We start from the raw sequence: 22,102 nt of genomic DNA on the forward strand, positions 1-22,102 counted from the left end.
TTGACTTCCAGTAGACTTTGAGCCTCATTATATGCTCGTTGTAACTAGCTAAACAACACACCCACAGGTGCTGTGACAGTTCTGAGGCCAACCATAAAAGTCCCAAAAGTGGGCAGTCACCCAATTCCTGCAAATCCCTGTCCCTTCTCCAAAATAGTTGGAATAACCCTCCCACTCATTAGCCTATGAAATTACCCAGCCTATAAAAATTAACCACGCCATATTTCGGGGCCTCTCACCTTCTGAGATGGCCCACACTCTGTCTGTGGAGTGAGTTTCTCCCAGGGCCGCTCTGGCCTTTTGAGATGGACTGCATTCTGTCTATGGAATATGTTTCTCTCTAAATAAATCCACTTCTTACCTATCACTTTGTTATCCACTGAATTCTTTCTGAGATGAGACAGAAGAACCTCAGCTTCATTAATTCCTGAGACCAGGTGTGTGATCGCAATTAAGACAGTGGGCTCAAGTCCCAATGTGGGTTTTGGCTGGGTTCAAGTCCCAATCTAAGTTCTGAGATTTCATCTTCATTTATATGAGTGATAGTGCATCCTATTAGAGGAAAGCATACTACTCTTCATTTTTAAAAAAATTTTTAAAATTATTTTTTATATAGCAGTTTCTTATTAGTTATCTATTTTAAATATATTAGTGTATATATGTCAATCCCAATCTCCCAATTCATCCCACCACCAGCCCCCCGCCGACCCCCCCACCCCACCATCGCTTTCCACCCTAGGTGTCCATATGCTTGTTCTCTACATCTGTGTCTCTATTTCTGCCCTGCAAACCAGTTCATCTATACCATTTTTCTAGGTTCCACATATATGCGTTAATATACGATATTTGTTTTTCTCTTTCTGACTTACTTCATTCTGTATGACAGTCCCTAGATCCATCCACGTCTCTACAAATGACCCAATTTCATTCCTTGTTATGGCTGAGTAATATTCCATTGTACATATGTACCACATCTCCTTTATCCATTCGTCTCTTGATGGGCATTTAGGTTGCTTCCATGACCTAGCTATTGTAAATAGTGCTGCAATGAACATTGGGGTGCATGTGTCTTTTTGAATATGGTTTTCTCTGGGTATATGCCCAGTAGTGGAATTGCTGGGTCATATGGTAATTCTATTTTTAGTTTCTTAAGGAACCTCCACACTGTTCTCCATAGTGGTTGTATCAATTTACATTCCCACCAACAGTGCAAGAGGGTTCCCTTTTCTCCACACCCTCTCCAGCATTTATTGTCTATAGATTTTCTGATGATGCCCATTCTAACTGGTGTGAGGTGATACCTCACTGTAGTTTTGATTTGCATTTCTCTAATAATTAGTGATGTTGAGCAGATTTTCATGTGCTTCTTGGCCATCTGTATGTCTTTTTTGGAGAAATGTCTATTTAGGTCTTCTGACCTTTTTTGATTGGGTTGTTTTTTTAATATTGAGTTGCATGAGCTGTTTATATATTTTGGATATTAATCCTTTGTCCGTTGATTAGTTTGCAAATATTTTCTCCCATTCTGAGGGTTGTCTTTTCGTCTGGTTTGCAGTTTCCTTTGCTGTGCAAAAGCTTTAAAGTTTCATTAGGTCTCATTTGTTTATTTTTGTTTTTATTTCCATTTCTCTAGGAGGTAGATCAAAAAAGATCTTGCTGTGATTTATGTCGAAGAATGTTCTTCCTGTGTTTTCCTCTAAGAGTTTTATAGTGTCTGGTCTTACATTTAGGTCTCCAATCCATTTTGAGTTTATTTTTGTGTATGGTGTTAGGAAGTGTTCTAATTTCATTCTTTTACATGTAACTGTCCAGTTTTCCTAGCACCACTTATTGAAGAGACTGTCTTTTCTCCATTGTATATCCTTGCCTCCTTTGTCATAGATTAGTTGACAATAGGTGCGTGGGTTTATCTCTGGGCTTTCTATCCTGTTCCATTGATCTATATTTCTGTTTTTGTGCCAGTACATATTGTCTTGATTACTGTAGCTTTGTAGTATAGTCTGAAGTTAGGGAGTCTGATTCCTCCAGCTCCACTTTTTTCCCTCAAGACTGCTTTGGCGTCTTTTGTGTCTCCGTACAAATTTTAAGATGTTTTTGCTCTAGTTCTGTAAAAAATGCCACTGGTAATTTGACAGGGATTGCATTGAATCTGTAGATTGCTTTGGGTAGTATAGTCCAATATTTTCAAAATATGGATTCTTCCAATCCAAGAACATGGTATATCTCTCCATCTGTTTGTGTCATCTTTGATTACTTTCATCAGTGTCGTATAGTTTTCTGAGTACAGGTCTTTTACCTCCTTAGGTAGGTTTATTCCTAGGTATTTTATTCTTTTTGTTGCAATGGTGAATGGGATTGTTTCCTTAATTTCTCTTTCTGGTCTTTCGTTGTTAGTGTCTAGGAATGCAAGAGATTTCTGTGCATTCATTTTGTATCCTGCAACTTTACCAGATTCATCGATTAGCTCTAGTAGTTTTCTGGTGGCACCTTTAGGATTCTCTATATATAGTATCATGTCATCTGCAAACAGTGACGGTTTTACTTCTTCTTTTCCAATTTGTATTCCTTTTATTTCTTTTTCTTCTCTGATTGCCATGGCTAGGACTTCCAAAACTATGTTGAATAATGGTGGTGAGAGTGGACATCCTTGTCTCATTCCAGATCTTAGAGGAAATGCTTTCAGTTTTCACCATTGAGAATGATGTTTGTTGTGGGTTTGTCATATATGGCCTTTATTATGTTGAGGTAGGTTCCCACTATGCCCACTTTCTGGAGAGTTTTTATCATAAATGGGTGTTGAATTTTGTCAAAAGCTTTTTCTGCATCTATTGAGATGATCATATGGTTTTTATTCTTCAATTTGTTAATATGGTGTATCACATTGATTGATTTGCATATATTGAAGAATCCTTGCATCCCTGGGGTAAATCCCACTTGATAATGGTGTATGATCCTTTTAATGTGTTGTTGGATTTTGTTGACGATTTTTGCATCTATAGTCATCAGTGATATTGGTCTATAATTTTCTTTTTTTGTAGTATCTTTGTCTGGCTTTGGTATCAGGGAGATGGTGGCCTCATAGAATGAGTTTGGGAGTTCCTTCCTCTGCAATTTTTTGGAAGAGTTTGAGAAGGGTGGGTGTTAGCTCTTCTCTAAATGTTTGATAGAATTCACCTGTGAAGCCATCTGGTCCAGGACTTTTGTTTGTTGGAAGATTTTTAATCACAGTTTCAATTTCATTACTTGTGATTGGTTTTTTCATATTTTCTATTTCTTCCTGATTCAGACTTGGAAGGTTATACATTTCAAAGAATTTGTCCATTTCTTCAACGTTGTCCATTTTATTGGCATATAGTTGCTTGTAGTAGTCTCTTAGGATGCTTTGTATTTCCGCAGTGTCCGTTGTAACTTCTCCTTTTTCATTTCTAATTTTATTGATTTGAGCCCTCTCCCTCTTTTTCTTGATGAGTCTGGGTAAAGGTTTATCAATTTTGTTTATCTTCTCAAAGAACCAGCTTTTAGTTTTATTGATCTTTGCTATTGTTTTCTTTGTTTCTATTTCATTTATTTCTGCTCTGATCTTTATGATTTCTTTCCTTCTACTAACTTTGGGTTTTGTTTGCTCTTCTTTCTCTAGTTCCTTTAGGTGTATGGTTAGATTGTTTATTTGAGATTTTTCTTGTTTCTTGAGGTAGGCTTGTATTGCTAAAAACTTCCCTCTTAGAACTGCTTTTGCTGTATCCCGCAGGTTTTGGATCATTGTGTTTTTGTTGTCATTTGTCTCTAGGTATTCTTTGATTTCTTCAGTGATCTCTTGGTTATTTAGTAATGTATTGTTTAGTCTCCATGTGTTTGTGTTTTTTATTTTTTTTTCCCTGTAATTGATTTCTAATTTCATAGCGTTGTGCTCAGAAAAGGTGCTTGACATGATTTCGATTTTCTCAAATTTACCGAGGCTTGATTTGTGACCCAAGATGTGATCTATCCTGGAGAATGTTCTGTGTACCCTTGAGAAGAAAGTGTAATCTGCTGATTTTGGATAGAATGTCCTATAAATATCAATTAAATCTATCTGGTCTGTTGCGTCATTTAAAGCTTTTATTTCCTTATTAATTTTCGGTCTGGGTGATCTGTCCATTGGTGTAAGTGCGGTGTTAAAGTCCCCCACTATTATTGTGTTACAGTCGATTTCCTCTTTTATAGCTGTTAGCAGTTGCCTTATGTATTGAGGAGCTCCTATGTTGGGTGCATATATATTTATAGTTGTTATATCTTCTTCTTGGATTGATCCCTTGATCATTATCTAGTGTCCTTCCTTGTCTCTTGTAACATTCCTTATTTTAAAGTCTACTTTATGTGATATAAGTATTGCTACTCCAGCTTTCTTTTGATTTCCATTTGCATGGAATATCTTTTTCCAACCCCTCACTTTCAGTCTGTATGTGTCCCGAGGTCTGAAGTGGGTCTCTTGTAGACAGCATATAGATGGGTCTTGTTTTTGTATCCATTCAGCAAGCCTATGTCTTTTGGTTGGAGCATTTAATCCCTTCACGTTTAAGGTAATTATCTATATGTATATTGCTAGTACCATTTTCTTAATTGTTATGGCTTTTTTTTTTGTAGGTCCTTTTCTTCTCTTATGTTTCCCACTTAGAGAAGTTCGTTTAGCATTTGCTGTAGAGCTGGTTTGTTGGTGCTGAATTCTCTTAGCTTTTGTTTGTCTGTAAAGCTTTTGATTTCTCCCTCGAATCTGAATGAGATCCTTGTTGGGTATAGTAATCTTGGTTGTAGGTTCTTCCCTTTCATCACTTTAAATATATCATGCCACTCCCTTCTGGCTTGTAGAGTTTCCGCTGAGAAATCAGCTGTTAACCTTATGGGAGTTCCCTTGTATGTTATTTGTCATTTTCCCCTTGTTGCTTCCAATAATTTTTCTTTGTCTTTAATTTTTGTCAATATGATTACTATGTGTCTCAGTGTGTTTCTCCTTGGGTTTATCCTGCCTGGGACTCTCTGTGTTTGCTGGACTTGGGTAGCTATTTCCTTTCCCATGTTATGGAAGTTTTCGACTATAATCTCTTCAAATATTTTCTCGGGTCCTTTCTCCTCTCTTCTCCTTCTGAGACTCCTATAATGTGAATGTTGTTTCATTTAATGTTGTCCCAGAGGTCTCTCAGGCTGTCTTCATTTCTTTGCATTCTTTTTTCTTTATTCTGTTCTGCAGCAGTGAATTCCACCATTCTGTCTTCCTGGTCACTTATCCATTCTTCTGCCTCAGTTATTCTGCTATTGATTCCTTCTAGTGTATTTTTCATTTCAGTTATTGTATTGTTCATCTCTGTTTGTTTGTTTTTTTAATTCTTCTAGGTGTTTGTTTTTTAATTCTTTACGTCTTTGTTAAACATTTCTTGCATCTTCTCAATCTTTGCCTCCATTCTTTTTCTGAGGTCTTGGATCATCTTCACTATCATTATTCTGAATTCTTTTTCTGGAAGGTTGCCTATCTCCACTTCATTTAGTTGTTTTTCTGGGGTTTTATCTTGTTCCTTCATCTGGTATAAAGTCCTCTGCCTTTTCATTTTGTCTATCTCTCTGTGAATGTGGTTTTCCTTCCACAGGCTGGAGAATTGTAGTTCTTCTTGCTTTTCAAGCATACTATTCTTTTTATTGTTTAAAAGGTTAAATATTGGGTAAAAGGGTTTGTTTGGAAGCTGATTATACAAAGTGGACTGTGACATTGCTTACCAGGGCCCCTATTTTTCTAAGCTGTCCCCTGTGCTGCAAGGTTGGAAGTCTGAAAACTTTTCCCAAACTCCCTTGACAGCAGAGTTCCAGTTTGGTTTCTGCAAATGAAAGGCAGCTGCACACAGTTTGGAAAGCATGGGGGAAAGCATAGGAAAAGCCACTGTTCTCCTCTAGCACTACTCGAAGCAGATATGGTAGGGGGTCCCTGGAGAAAGAACCAGGCATGGCTTTCTTGACAGAAGCCATTTTTGGCCTAATCCATTTTGTGATCTAAGCCTGGCCATGATGCTTGCCCTTGAACAGGTCTCAGTAATTAATGATCTAAATGGAAGTGAGGGAATGTAAGAACAAAGGAAAAGCAGTCAAGAAACAATAGTTCAGCGATAAATCTAGTCCTAGTTCCTCCTCAAGGGATATACATAACAATCTGATACACGTCTTTGATTTCTACAGGAAGTAAGACCCCCACCTAGGTGGAGGACAGCATGATGATGTTGACCCTCATGACTTCAATCAACTAAAGCTTGGACTCTATGGACCTTTGCCCCAATTCTATGCTGAATTCTCCTCTGCTCAAGCTCCTTCATGAATATGCACGTACCCTTAGCTTAAAACTTCCCCAGTTTTGCTGTTCAAGGAGACACTGCTTTGGGAGAGAGCCCTGGTGTTCTTACTTGCTGCAAGTAACAAACCCTTCCTTCTCCTGTTCTTTGGCTTGGCTGTATCTTTTGGCTCAACACCTACCACGAGGCAAATCCAGTATCTGGGTAACACTACCAGGTAGATGAAAGGGAAGATAGCAGATGAGACTTTTGTAAGGGCTTCAGGGAGAGTTCCTGTAAATCTCCCACTTTGGTGCTGCAGGAGTTGGTTTCCCTGTGATTTCTGAACTTCTGGATTTATTGAAAGCTGGCAACCTTCTACTCACCCCTACCTCTCCCTTCCAACAGCTCTGTAAGCATGTTCTTCCCCGTGTTAAATTCCTTCTTGCTTGCAATACCTAGAGTAGATTCTGCTTTCCTGAATGAATCCTGACTAAACTTCATGGGTAAAGTGCTAGGCATTCAATAATTATTAGCTCTTATTAGCTATCAATTAGGTCTAAGGGAATAGGGAAACTGAGAAGCATACCTATTTGCTTTCTTACCTCATCAGATTTTCTTTTTTCATTTTCCAGTTGTTTAAGTTGGGTCTCTTGTTGCTGAATTCTGGATTGTTGCTGAGAACTGGTCATTTCCAGTTGATTCTCTTTATCCTTTAAGATTTTCACTTGCTCTTGTAGCTCATTCATATTCTGATCTAGGAGTTTCCTGAAGGCAATTAATGTACATTAAACCACACTGTGAATTGCAAAGCTCTGCAAAAGAAACTCTTCGACCTAAATTTGTTATACTGGGCACAGGGGATTTTTTTTGGTTCACTGAGGTAAGGTAGGTGTCCGTAAGATAAAGGGACCAACATCAAAGGAAACTCCTTTGTGACAGAAGCTTTTCTTAGTTTTCTCTCTCACTCCTGAAAACCACCCTATGAAGAATAAATAATTTTCCTTATTTACCAGAGGAAGCTGTGGCACAGAGAGGTTTAATTAACTTGCTCCAGGTCACACGGCTAGGAAAAGTTGGAGGTAGGGCTCTAATTCCAAATTCTTTATTCTTTCTTTTTTTTTTTTTTTGGCCATGCCCAGGGATCAAACCCATGTCCCCTGCAGTGGAAGCAAGGAGTCTTAGCCACTGGACCCTCAGGGAAGTCCCGGGGATTCTATATTCTTTGTACTTGTTCTGAGTGCTTTATGAGTTGAATCCCATCATTTTCTTGCTTTAATATAGGGTTGTTAGTTACAAACACTATTGATACTAATGCACCCGTGTTAACACTGCTGTAGCATTCTCCTTTACTCTTAAGATAAAGTAAAAATTCTTTTTTTGGACTTTGGGATCTTATTTCCCCGACCAAGGACTGAACACAGCCGGGCTCTCAGCAGTGGGGGAATTCCTTTAATATGGTTTGTTAGCTAGCTTACCTTTCTAGCCTCATTTTCTTGCCACTTCCTCTACCCTCAAACATTTTGTTCCAGGCAAAATGCACTTTTTCACTTCCTGAAACAAGTCATTCTCCACACTTATTCCTCCCCTGCAACTCCAACCTTTTCCCTATCCTCCTCTTCCAGGCCTTCCTTTGCCTGATATTTTCCACTTAATTTTACCATAACAACTACTTGACTCTCAGCTTAAATAGCTTTCTTTGAGGAAGGCTTTCTCGAGCTTCCTAGACCAAATTAGGTCTTCCTGCTATGTGTTATCTGAGCATCCTAAACCTCCCTTAGTATAACACTTCTCATACTTCATTATAGTTACAAAGTCTTATGTGTCAGGATATTAATTATAAAATTATTTTAGGGGCTTCCCTGGTGGCACAGTGGTTAAGTCTCCATGCTCCCAATGCAGGGGGTCCGGGTTTGATCCCTGGTCATGGAACTAGATCCCACATGCATGCTGCAACTAAGAGTTTGCATGCCACAACCAAGAAGCTGGCAAGCTGCAACTAAGGAGCCCGCCTGCTGCAACCAAGACCCAGCGTAACAAAATAAATAAATAAAATATTAAAAAAAATTATTTTATAACAGCAAAAAGTCTAAAAAACATTTTATATAAATTGTGATATATCTATGTAACAAAATGCTATACAACTGCTTAAAATATTATGAAACTATAAATCCATAACAGAAAGGTGGAAAATCACAAAATATTTGGAGATTAAACAAACATACTTCTATCTAAACAATACGTGTGTTAAAGACAAATCTTCAAATTATTTTAAAGTACATGTAGTTTACATGAAAATGAAAACGCAACTTACAAAATTTGTGGGATGTGGCAAAAGCAGTGCTTGGAGAGAAACTTATAGCATTAAATGCAAATATTATAAAAGAAGAAAGATTGAAAATCAATAATCTAAGCTTCTACTTTAGGAAACTAGAGAAAGAAGACTAATATAAGCCTAAATAAAGCAGAAGAAAAGAAATAATAAAGATTAGAGGAGAAATCAATAAAACTGAAAGCAGGAAAACAGTAGAGAAAAACCAGAAAACCAAAGCTGGTTCTTTGAAAAACTCAATAAAATTGATAAACCTCTAGCCAGGCTAGAGAAGACACAAATCACTAATATCAGAAATGAAAGCAGGATCATCATCATCACTACTGATCCTATGGACATTAAAAGGACAATAGAGGGATAGTATGAACAACTCTATGCCCACAAATTGGATAACAGATAAAATGGACCAATTCCTTGAAAGATGCAATCTACTAAAATTTACACAAGGAGAAATAGATAATCTGAACTGGCCTATATCTATTACAGAAATTGAATCAATACTTAATAGCCTTCCAAAAAATAAAGCACTAGGCCCAGATTCTACCAAATATTTAAGGAAGAAATGATACCAATTCTCTACAATCTCTTCCAGAAAAATTGAAGAAGAGGGGACACTTCCTAACTAATTCTATGAGGCCGGCATACCCTAAGAGCAAAACCAGATAAAGACACAAGAAAGGAAAACTATAGACAAATCTCACCCATAAACAAGTCCAAACTCCATAATGTGGCTAGTTAGGCTCAGCATGACCAAGCCTACCTTATCTTTCTAGCCTCTTTTTTTTTTTTTTTTGCCACTTCCCTTATCCCCAAACATTTTTTTTCTAGCCAAAATGAATATTCCACTTCGCTGAAGAGAAGAAGATTATGATTTTGACAACAGTAACATCGAATATAGAAATAACAACAATAATAACACCTTGGTAGTAGTGGCTTTGTAAAATGTGTCAGCTTGGGTAGGAATTCCTTCCATGTATGTTTCTGGTTAGAGTGGGCTACAAGAGATCTATTTGCTCAAGATTTGGAGGGTGGAAGTGAAGCAGTTTTACACTTGGAAAGTCAGAGCAGGTGCTTCTGCAGCTCATACTGTTGATGCTTATCTGCTGCTCACCGTGGCGTGAGGTGACAGCTGGGTCTGCAACTGCTCCACCTTCCCTCTCATCCTCCTTCATCTTCTCGATCTCCTGGGCCAGGTCTTTGCAGCTTCTTGATGAGGGGGACCAGCTTCTCCCTACTTTATCAAGGTTGGAGGTTGTGAAACTGACCTGGGTTCCAGGCCAGCCTCTGCAGTTCAGCTTGTGCTCATGGGTTCCAGCTCTCCCTCACTTTATATCCATTTTCACTTCCTGACTGGTTGCCCTGTGGACTTTGAGTTCCAGCATAAGAAACAAAGATGACAGGCTTACAGACTGTGTAACCTGTTCCCACAACTGTATAAGACCAGCTCTCTGTAACAAATCTCTTATTATTGATAAATATATATGACTCCTATTGGTTTTACTTCTTTGTTTGAACCCTGACTGATACAAGTGCTTAGTATGTGCCAGACACTGATACAAGCCAACTGCTATAACTCATCCAATCCACACACTGGTTCTATGAGGTAGGCGTGGACAGGCACAGAGGATAAGAAACTTGCCCAAGGTGATGCAGCTACTAAGTGGCTAATAAGATGTCCATGTTATATTGTTAGGTTAAAAATGCAAATTCCAAAGCAATAGAGTAAAATGATTCAACTTAAAAGAAAATAAAACTAGAATAAAAAATATATGCATAAACATAGAAAAACATATGAGAAATACATAGCAACCACTTAAAGTGGTTATTGCTGAAGGGTAAAATTCTGAAGAACGTACGCTTTTTATTTTATATAGCTCTTCAATATTTGAAATTTTATGATAGGCAGTTATATTATAATTATACTTGCTGGAATTTATCCCAAGGAAATAAAGGATATGCATAAAAATTTGTCTAGGAGGTATATATTATGTTATTCTTTCCTATAGCAAGAAACTGGGAAAAACGTAGATGCCCAACAATAAAAGACTGAGTAAATAAATTATGGCATGTTATTAAAATAATGTTCTAGAAGAAGATTTAATGGCAGGTAAACAGATTATACTATTTTAAGTGAAAAAAGTAGGTTACAACATAAATAGCTAAATTGGGGTTGCTTTCTTCAGGTTACAAAATAATGTGTACCAGATAGTCTCCTTTGTTGTGGAAAATAACTTCCCTCCATATTTCATTTTCCTATACTTAGTTCATATATTTCTTCTACATATTTCTTTTTCTTTTCTTATTAGTTATCCATTTTATACATATTAGTGTGTATATGTCAATCCCAATCTCCCAATTCATCACACCACCACTTCCCACCACTTTCCCCCCTTGGTCTCCATATGTTTGTTCTCTACATCTGTGTCTCTATTTCTGCCCTACAAACCGGTCCATCTGTACCATTTTTCTAGGTTCCACATATATGCGTTAATATATGGTATTTGTTTTTCTCTTTCTGACTTACTTCACTCTGTATGACAGTCTCTAGATCCAACCACGTCTCTACAAATGACCCAATTTCGTTCCTTCTTATGGCTGAGTAATATTGCATTGTATATATGTACCACATCTTTATCCATTCGTCTGTTGATGGGTATTTAGGGTGCATCCCTGACCTGGCTATTGTAAATAGTGCTGCAATGAACACTGGGGTGAATGTGTCTTTTTGAATTATGTTTTTCTCTGGGTGTATGCCCAGTAGTGGGATTGCTGGGTCATATGGTAATTCTATTTTTAGTTTCTTAAGGAACCTCCACACTGTTCTCCATAGTGGCTGTATCAATTTACAATCCCACCAACCATGCAAGAAGGTTCTCTTTTCTCCGCACCCCCTCCAGCATCTGTTGTCTGTAGATTTTCTGATGATGCCCATTCTAACTGGTGTGAGGTGATACCTCACTGTAGTTTTGATTTGCATTTCTCTAATAATTAGTGATGTTGAGCAGCTTTTCATGTGCTTCTTGGTCATCTGTACGTCTTTTTTGGAGAAATGTCTATATAGGTCTTCTGCCCATTTTTTTATTGGGTTGTTCGTTTGTTTGTTTTTAACATCTTTATTGGGGTATAATTGCTTTACAATGGTGTGTTAGTTTCTGCTATATAACAAAGTGAATCAGTTATACATATACATAGTGTTTGTTTTTTTAATATTGAGCTGCATGAGCTGTTTATATATTTTGGAGATTAATCCTTTCTCCATTGATTAGTTTGCAAATATTTTCTCCCATTCTGAGGGTTGTCTTTTCATCTTGTTTGTAGTTTCTTTTGCTCTGCAAAAGCTTTAAAGCTTCATTAGGTCCCATTTGTTTATTTTTGTTTTTATTTCCCTTTCTTTAGGAGGTAGATCAAAACAGATCTTGCTGTGATTTATGTCAAAGACTGTTCTTCCTATGTTTTCCTCTAAGAGTTTTATAGTGTCTGGTCTTACATTTAAGTCTCCAATCCATTTTGAGTTTATTTCTGTGTATGGTGTTAGGGAGTGTTCTAATTTCATTCTTTTACAGGTAGCTGTCCAGTTTTCCCAGCACCACTTATTGAAGAGACTGTCTTTTCTCCATTGTATATCCTTGCCTCCTTTGTCATAGGTTACTTGAGGATAGGTGTGTGGGTTTTTCTCTGGGATATCTATCCTGTTCCATTGATCTATATTTCTCTTTTTGTGCCAGTACCATACTGTGTTGATTACTGTAGCTTTACAGTATAGTCTGAAGTCAGGGAGCCTGATTCCTCCAGCTCTGTTTTTCTTTCTTAAGATTGCTTTGGCTATTCGGGGTCTTCTGTGTTTCCATACAAATTGTGAAATTTTCTGTTCTAGTTCTGTGCTAAATGCCATTGATAGTTTGATAGGGATTGCATTGAATCTGTAGATTTCTTTGGGTAGTACAGTCATTTTCACAATGTTGATTCTTCTAATCCAAGAACATGTATAACTCTCCATCTGTTTGTATCATCTTTTTTGTTTTGTTTTGTTTTTTTGCAGCACACGGGCCTCTCACTGTTGTGGCCTCTCCTGTTGCAGAGCACAGGCTCCGGACGCGCAGGCTCAGCGGCCATGGCTCACAGGCCCAGCCGCTCCACAGCATGTGGGATCTTCCCGGACCGTGGCACAAACCTACATCCCCTGCATCGGCAGGCGGGCTCTCAACCACTGCACCACCAGGGAAGCCCTGTATCATCTTTAATTTCTTTCATCAGTGTCTTATAGTTTTTTGCATACAGGTCTTTTGTCTCCTTAGGTAGGTTTATTCCTAGGTATTTTATTCTTTTTGCTGAAATGATAAATGGGATTGTTTCCTTAATTTCTCTTTCAGATTTTTCATCGTTAGTGTATAGGAATGCAACAGATTTCTATGCATTAATTTTGTATCCTGCTACTTTACCAAATTCATTGATTAGCACTAGTCAATTTTAGTAGTGTCTTTAGGATTCTCTATGTATAGTATCATCTCATCTGCAAACAGTGACAGCTTTACTTCTTCTTTCCGATTTGGATTCCTTTTATTTCTTGTTCTTCTCTGATTGCTATGGCTAAAATTTCCAAAACTATGTTGAATAACAGAGGTGAGAGTGGGCAACCTTGTCTTCTTCCTGATCTTAGTGGAAATGGTTTCAGTTTTTCACCATTGAGGACGATGTTGGCTGTGGGTTTGTCATATATGGCCTTTATTATGTTGAGGTAAGTTCCCTTTATGCCTACTTTCTGGAGGGTTTTTATCATAAATTGGTGTTGAATTTTGTCGAAAGCTTTTTCTGCATCTATTGAGATGATCATATGGTTTTTCTCCTTCAGTTTGTTAATATGGTTTATCACATTCATTGATTTGCGTATATTGAAGAATCCTTGCATTCCTGGGATAAACCCCACTTGATCATGGTGTACGATACTTTTAATGTGTTGTTGGATTCTCTTTGCTAGGATTTTGTTGAGGATTTTTGCGTGTATGTTCACCAGTGATATTGGCCTGTGGTTTTCTTTCTTTGTGACATCTTTGTCTGGTTTAGTTATCCAGGTGATGGTGGCCTCATAGAATGAGTTTGGGAGTGTTCCTCCCTCTGCTATATTTTGGAAGAGTTGGTGAAGGATAGGTGTTAGCTCTTCTCTAAATGCTTGATAGAATTAGCCTGTGAAGCCGTCTGATCCTGCGCATTTGCTGGAAGATATTTAATCACAGTCTCAATTTCAATGCTTGTGATTGGTCTGTTTATATTTTCTGTTTCTGCCTGGTTCCATCTCAGAAGGTTGTGCTTTTCTAAAAATTTGTCCATTGCTTCCAGGTTGTCCATTTTATTCGCATATAGTTGCTTGTAGTAATCTCTCATGATTCTGTGTATTTGTGCAGTGTCAGTTGTTACTTCTCCTTTTTCATTACTAATTCTATTGATGTGAGTCTTCTCCCTTTCTTTCTTGATGAGTCTGGCTAAAGGTTTATCAATTTTGTTTATCTTCTCAAAGAACCAATTTTAGTTTTATTGATCTTTGCTATTGTTTCCTTCCTTTCTTTTTCATTTATTTCTGATCTGATCGTTATGACTTCTTTCCTTCTGCTAACTTTGGGTTTTGTTTTTCTTTCACTATTTCCTTTAGGTGTAAGGTTAGACTGTTTATTTGAGATTTTTCTTGTTTCTTGAGGTAGGCTTGTATTGCTATAAACTTCCCTCTTAGAACTGTTTTTGCTGCATCCCATAGGTTTTGGATCATTGTGTTTTCATCATGATTTGTCTCTAAGTACTTTTTGATTTCCCCTTTGATTTCTTCAGTGACCTCTTGGTTATTAAGCAGTGTATTGTTTAGCCTCCATGTGTTTGTATATTTTATGTTTTTATTTTCCCCTGTAACTGATTTCTAATCTCATAGCATTGTGGTCAGAAAAGATGCTTGATATGATTTCAATTTTCTTAAATTTACCAAGGCTTCATTTGTGACCCAAGATGTGACTTTTCCTGGAGAATGTTCCATGTGCACTTGAGAAGAAAGTGTAATCTGCTGTTTTTGGGTGAAATGTCCGATAAATATCAATTAAATCTATCTGGTCTATTATGTCATTTAATGCTTGTGTTTCCTTATTAATTTTCTGTTTGGATGATCTGTCCATTGGTGTAAGTGAGGTGTTAAAGTCCCCTACTATTATTTTCTTACTGTCGATTTCCTCTTTTATTATAGCTGTTAGCAGTTTCCTTATGTATTGAGGTGCTCCTATGTTGGGTGCATATATATTTATAATTGCTATATATTCTTCTTGGATTGATCCCTTGATCATTATCTAGTGTCCTCCCTTGTCTCTTGTAACATTCTTTATTTTAAAGTCTATTTTATATGATATGAGTATTGCTACTCCAGCTTTCTTTTGATTTCCATTTGCATGGAATATCTTTTTCCAACCCCTCACTTTCAGTCTGTATGTGTTCCTAGGTCTGAAGTGCATCTCTTGTAGACAGCATATATATGGGTCTTGTTTTTGTACCCATTCAGCAAGCCTGTGTCTTTTGGTTGGAGCATTTAATCCATTCACGTTTAAGGTAATTATTGATATGTATGTTCCTAGTACCATTTTCTTAATTGTTATGGGTTTTTTTTTTTTTTGTAGGTCTTTTTCTTCTCTTATGGTTCCCACTTAGGGAAGTTCCTTTAGCATTTGTTGTAGAGCTGGTTTGGTGGTGCTGAATTCTCTTAGCTTTGGCTTGCTTGTAAAGCTTTTGATTTCTCTCTCGAATCTGAATGAGATCCTTGTCAGGTATAGTAATCTTGGTTGTAGGTTCTTCCCTTTCATCACTTTAAATATATCATGCCACTCCCTTCTGGCTTGTAGAGTTTCTGCTGAGAAATCAGCTGTTAACCTTTTGGGAGTTCCCTTGTATGTTATTTGTCATTTTTCCCTTGTTGGTTCCAATAATTTTTCTTTGTCTTTAATTTTTGTCAATTTGATTACTATGTGTCTTGGCATGTTTCTCCTTGGGTTTATCTGACTGGGACTCTCTGCACTTCCTGGACTTGGGTGGCTATTTCTTTTCCCATGTTAGGAAACTTTTCGACTATAATCTCTTCAAATATTTTCTCGGGTCCTTTCTCTCTCTCTTCTCCTTCTGGGACCCTTATACTGTGAATGTTGTTGTGTTTAATGTTGTCCCAGAGGTCTCTCAGGCTGTCTTCATTTCTTTGCATTCTTTTTTCTTTATTCTGTTCTGCAGCAGTGAATTCCACCATTCTGTCTTCCAGGTCACTTATCCATTCTTCTGCCTGAGTTATTCTGTTATTGATTCCTTCTAGTGTATTTTTCATTTCAGTTATTGTATTGTTCATCTCTGTTTGTTTGTTTTTTAATTCTTCTAGGTGTTTGTTCTTTAATTCTTCTAGGTTTTTGTAACACATTTCTTGCGTCTTCTTGATCTTTGCCTCCATTCTTTTTCCAAGGTCCTGGATCATCTTCACTATCATTATTCTGAATTCTTTTTCTGGAAGGTTGCCTTTCTCCACTTCATTTAGTTGTTTTTCTGGGGTTTCATGTTGTTCCTTCATCTGGTACATAGCCTTCTGCCTTTTCATCTTGTCTATCTTTCTGTGAATGTGTTTTTTGTTCCACAGGCTGCAGGACCGTAGTTCTTCTTGCTTCTGCTGTCTGTCCTCTGGTCTCTTCTATGTATTTCTTTTCAGCCAATATTCACAAAAGATGTGTAGAACTGGTATCACTATTCCTATTTCAAACATTAGAAACCAGGTTTCAGGAAAGTTAAATAGTCTTTTTCCTGTTCAATTCTTTGATTGCATCTTTTGTTTCTTCATAAACTTAACACAATTGTTTTACAATCTAGTCTTCCTAATTCCAATTGGTGAACTTCTTGGGGGTTATAAATCTGACGTTTGTTGTTTCTGCTGACTTTCATTCATGGTAACCAGTTTCCTTGTGTTATTTTTGTTTGTAAGCTTATATTTGAGTAAACTGAATACATGGGAGTCCTTTAATATCTAAATTGAGGTTGCTTTCCCCCAGAGGTAATTTGGATTTTCTTAGGAAGCAAGGGAGCTGCCTATTGAGGAACACCTTAGCTACTTCAAGATGCCCAGCTCATACTTGAGTCTCTAGTTCAGCTGTCCTACCTTGTGGCAAACTACCTCAGCTTCTCTTGAACCTGGGGCTGATAGTGTTATCTGCCCCTTGACTCTAAGGTTGTTTACCATTCATTATTTTTGTTTTGTCTCATTGTATGCTTGCCCTAGAGCTTTCTCTTGCTTTGTGAGCAGTGGTTTAAAAGGTATACTTATTGTAGTTTATTCAGGATCTAGTTGTATTAAAACAGGAGGAGGGTGTCATCCTGGTAGAAGTGGCAGTGAGACAAGTATTTTTCTATCGTACCTAACTGAGTGAATTCATTATTCATTCAAACATTCATTTATTCACAACATATTTGCTGAGCACCTACTGAGTGCCAGGCTCTATGCTAGAGCTTTCAACTAGAGATGAAAGTAAGTTTCTGAGCTTAACAGTTTATGTGAATATCTATATATCTCTTCAGTAGTTAGAACCATATTTTTCTTAAGACATACGTGAATCATTCTTAGTGCCATAGAAGTAAGAAGCATCAGTTACTGAAGTTTAGGATATACAAGAAGATCATTTAAGTAAGAATCCTAATAATAATCAAAATACTTTTAGAAAAAACATGACAGCTCCTACCCAGTAGCAGCTTATTAATGATTAAGATGCCTGTAAAGTACTTGGATCTTCTTTGAAGAAAGTCAGCTGATAAATACAAAACACCAACCACATTCTAGTGTGCATTTTGTGCCAATCATGTTAGAGTTAGAAAAGCAAATCCCAGGGTATCATATTTCATAGGCAATCCATTCATTCAAGAAGATTTACTGGTACACCAAGTGTGTTCCAGAACAAGAAATAATCCCTGACCTTGAGAATTCCACACTCTAGTATGAAAGACAAGCAAGAAAATAAACAATTAGAATGCAGTGTGCTATGTATATATCAATATATGAAGTTTCATGACTGAGTTTACTTCAGTGGGGACAAAGAGGAAACGCAGTGGTCAACTGATGCTGCTCATAAACTCAGCCCATGGAAAAATGACGTCTTTGCTCCTCTTACCTCTTCTGTTGTTCTTCCTGATATTGTTGCTTTATTTTAGCTTCATTTTCTATTGCTTCTTTTATCCTTTCCTCTAATTGCTTCCTCCCCAAAATACAAGTGTCTGTGAGACAGACTTTGTGAGCATGTTCTAATTTCTGCTGCAGATCCAAAATCTGAAATGAAAAGAGTTTACACATAAAACTTTGAGTGTGACCTATTTTCCAATTAGGGAAATACCATATAAATCATAAGCAGTAGTGCTAACATAAAAATCTCAGCTAAAGAGTGTGACTAGATTTATTTTAATTTTAGAATTAAATTACTTAATTTTTGCAATATGTAATACATTCATATAATTTAGTGTACGTGGGTAAACTAAGCTAGAGTGACAAGTCCCTTTCCCATCCTTATCCTGTCTTCCTTCCAGTTATCCTCCACCAAATAGGTCATCACTGGTATTAATTTCTTATGTACTCTTCCAGAGATTTATTTATGCATATTTAAATAAATACTATTCTCCCTCATACAAAAATTTTTTTGTTTTTTTTTTGTGGTACGCGGGCCTCTCACTGTTGTGGCCTCTCCCGCTGCAGAGCACAGGCTCCGGACGCGCAGGCTCAGTGGCCATGGCTCACGGGCACAGCCGCTCCGCGGCATGTGGGATCTTCCCGGACCGGGGCACGAACCTGTGTTCCCTGCATCAGTAGGAGGACTCTCAACCACTGCGCCACCAGGGAAGCCCCATACAAACATTTTTTACACACATGATGGTATATTACATGTACTTATGCACCTTGCTTTTTTTATAGCAGTACACTCGGTGATTTTTCCATATTATATATAATATATAGAATTGTCTTCTCTTTTACAGCTGCATATCATTCCACTGTAAGGATATACCATAATATATTTAACTAGCCCCCTACTGATGGACATTTAGGTTGATTCCAATCTTTTACTATTACAAACAATACTATTACAAACAATGTTTTTAGAATAACTTATGAGATGTGTATTTTGCTAGGGCAAAGGTTATTACTATTTGTTTGTTTAACAGATAATGCCAAACTGTCTCCATAGGTTTTAGACCAATTTATACCTCTAACAGCAACATGTGAGAGTGTCTAGTTTCTCCGTGGTGTGGCTAAATTCACGAATAAGTATCTCAGAACAAAATAGAAGTCTCTTACAAACCAAGTACCTATTGGCATACTGCCTAGCACCAGTAGTGCATTCTTTTTACTTTTTAAAAAATATTTATTTATTTGGCTGCGTCGGGTCTTAGTTGGCAGCACTCAGGATCTTGGTTGAGGCATGCAGGACATTTTGTTGTGGCTCTCAGGCTTCTCTCTAGTTGTGGTGTGTGAGTTTTCTCTACTTGTGGCATGTGGGCTCCAGGGCGCATGGGCTCTGTAGTTGTGGCATGCGGGCTCCAGAGTGCGTGGGCTCTGTAGTTTGTGGCATGCAGGCTCTCTAGTTGAGGCGTGTGAGCTCAGTAGTTGTGGCATGTGGGCTTAGCTGCCTCACGGCATGTGAGATCTTAGTTCCCCGACCAGGGGTTGAACCTGCATCCCCTGCATTGGGAGGCGGATTCTTTAGCACTGGACTACCAGGGAAGTTCCAGTAGTGCATTCTTTAATGCTCTGGTAGAACTAAAAATAAGATTTATGAATTTGAAAGAGAGATATATGATTTTATTTTAGAATTTACATGTTAGATTAAAAGTGTCATTAAAATTTTCTTATTAGATCTCCTTTTAATTTGTTTGCATATTTTTTATAAACCCTTATGTCACCTAAAATTGTCACTACTATGTAGTAGGTGCTTAGTAAATATTTGGCAGTTGTATAGTTCTCAGTGGAATTGCTGTTCTCCCTCTATTGTATTCCTGATGCAACAACAAATCCTTTACAATGGTCTGGCACCATGTTCCCCACAGACGTTCAGTGGATGCCAGTGAATGGCAGTCCTCTTCTAAGAGAAGGGCTTTCTGCATTAGCCCTAGGTCTCTGCAGAGCCCACTCACCATAGGAGAGTTGAAGATGTAGAATGATTCACAGGCAATGGCAGTGGGCAGCCAGTTAGCTGAGGCCAGCTCAAGTTCCTCTGAGCTGCCCCATTTATTTCTGCCCAGGGCAAATGCTTCCTTAAAGATAGCCAGTCTTAATTCCATTGGCTTCTCTGTCAAGGGCAAATGACAAACTTTTGAACCCACCACCCAATTTAAGAAACAGAACATTTCCAGTATGTTTGAAGTCTACTCTGTGACCCTCTTTGATCACTCCCCTTCCCTCCTCACCTGAGAAAACCAATATCTTGAATTTTGTGTTAATCATTTTCTTGCTTTTTCTTTTAATAATATGTATTTCTGTATGACTCAGTTGTTATTTTGTACTATTTTGACCATCATATTAATGGAATCATACTGTGTTTTTGGTGATTTGGTATTTATTCAATATTGTATTAACTACAGCAAGTACCTATAGTTCATTTGTTTTCACTGTTTTATGCTACTGTGTAAATATGCAGTTTACCTCTTCCATCTCAAGTCAGTGAACATTTGGAACAGTTACTATGAAAATGACTGTATTCCCGTATACTGATATATACGCTCAGTAGAGTAGTTTCCCTAGTTTTTATGCCTAGTAGAAGTGTTGGGTTGTGCGGTATATACATCTTTAACTTAACTAGATCTAATGCCAAATTGATTTCTGAAGTGTTTATACTAGTTTACTCTTCCAGCTGCAGTCAGAATATGCATTCCTGTTGCATAAAATCCAGTAACAATATTTAGTATGTCTAAATTTAAAAATTTTACTAATCTTTATCAATTTTACCAATTACTTTTTTTTAAAGTAATAACATACATATGATAAAGTACACGTATCTTACATACTCAGTGAAGTTTTACTTATATAACCACCTCTTCCAGACCAAGATAAAGAATACTTCCAGCACCACAGAAGATTCCCTCATGTCCCCTTCCATACCCCTTATAAAGACATTATTCTATCACCACGGCTTAGTTTTGTCTATTCTTGAACCTCATATAAGGAAAATTACATAGTATGAACTCTTTTGTGCTGGCTTCTTTAGCTCAACATTGGGTTTTTGAGTTTAAGCCATATTGCTATCATCTAATTTTGATGTTTGTTTTATATTTATGTGGTTTGATGAAATATTTTTTATGTAAGATTTGACTCTCAAACCCACAGATCAAAACGTGCAAGTGTGACATACTACTGCCACCTGGTGTCAGGCAGTCTAAAATGCAGGGGCGATATTTCAAAATGGTTCATTTCACAACACTCATCCCTCCAAAAGTTACAAAATAAAAATCAAATAAATGGGCAATCCAAATGAGAGGAGAATAAGTCCTTTAAAATTTGACTTAGTAATATAAAGTATAAATAATATAGTTTATAAATAATATAAAGTCCTTTGGTCTCAATTCTTTAAGTTCATGTTATAGCTTTAATGAAATTTACCTTTTTGAGTTCATGTGGTCTTCAAAAACACAAGATTTACTGGAACCATAAGAGCAGGTGATGTCAAAAGAGGAAAGCAGGGGAGAGTGAAAAAACCCCTAGAATTCTATCAGGTTTGCACTGTATCTATTTTTTAAAATCCTTAGGGAAACAGGATTTCAGTAGTAGTATCCAGTGCATGTTATTTATTAAGTGTGAGGATAATTACCTTTTCCTCTGCATCAGCAACTCTAGATTTCTCCTGAGCCAGCTTTTCCTGTAGGTTGTTCTGTGATTTAATGCTCTGAGTCTGTTTAAGTACTTCCAGCTCCAGTTCCTTGATTTTCTGCTGACAGTGCTTCCACTCAGCCGTGAGTGAAGAGCACATCTTTGCGCTGTCTAATAACTTCTGCTGGGCCTGCTTGAGTTCAATTTTGATCTAGAGGTGGGGAATAAATAAAAGTGACAAAAATAAGCATGGAATGAATGTGAATGTGAGCAGCTGGAATAAGCAGCTTTCAAGAAAGTGTAGTCCCCCAAGGGCTGACAAATACCAATGTCATGTGGCTGATTACCTCTCTGGAGCTGCTCTGTGTTAGTAGGGTTTGCCAAAGTCTATCCAGCCAGACGGCAGCTGGACAAAAGAATTTACTTAAGGGTTTCTACACATGCATGGTCTAAAGAGTTTCCATCATTTTTTTTTTTCCAGTCTACTCCAAGCCAGCTTTCATTCCCACTACTTCAGTAGTGCCAAGAGCACTACTGACCTTCCCTGGCCAGAATTTAAGTCCAGTGGACAACTGACCTGTTAGTAGCAGTTACTCCATCCATCTCAGAAAGTTCTCCTCTCTTGGAGTCTGTGATACCCACCTCTCCTAG

At 37.5% G+C, this 22,102-nt stretch overlaps 1 protein-coding gene across 6 annotated transcripts in view; it reads right to left on the reverse strand.

Moving 5' to 3' along the window:
* Positions 1-22,102, reverse strand: part of CCDC30 (coiled-coil domain containing 30) — a 169,115-nt gene that overhangs the window by 28,889 nt on the left and 118,124 nt on the right. For all 6 annotated transcript variants that reach the window (XM_049699117.1, XM_033421967.2, XM_049699114.1 and 3 more), the window contains 3 exons: positions 21,453-21,662; positions 17,775-17,929; positions 6,893-7,055 (listed from right to left, as the gene is read on the reverse strand). In XM_049699117.1, coding sequence (XP_049555074.1) covers positions 6,893-7,055; positions 17,775-17,929; positions 21,453-21,662 — 528 coding nt within the window. The remainder of the gene's footprint in view (positions 1-6,892; positions 7,056-17,774; positions 17,930-21,452; positions 21,663-22,102) is intronic.

Source organism: Orcinus orca, chromosome 1, assembly GCF_937001465.1.
Source record: "Orcinus orca chromosome 1, mOrcOrc1.1, whole genome shotgun sequence".
Taxonomy (NCBI): Eukaryota; Metazoa; Chordata; class Mammalia; order Artiodactyla; family Delphinidae; genus Orcinus; species Orcinus orca.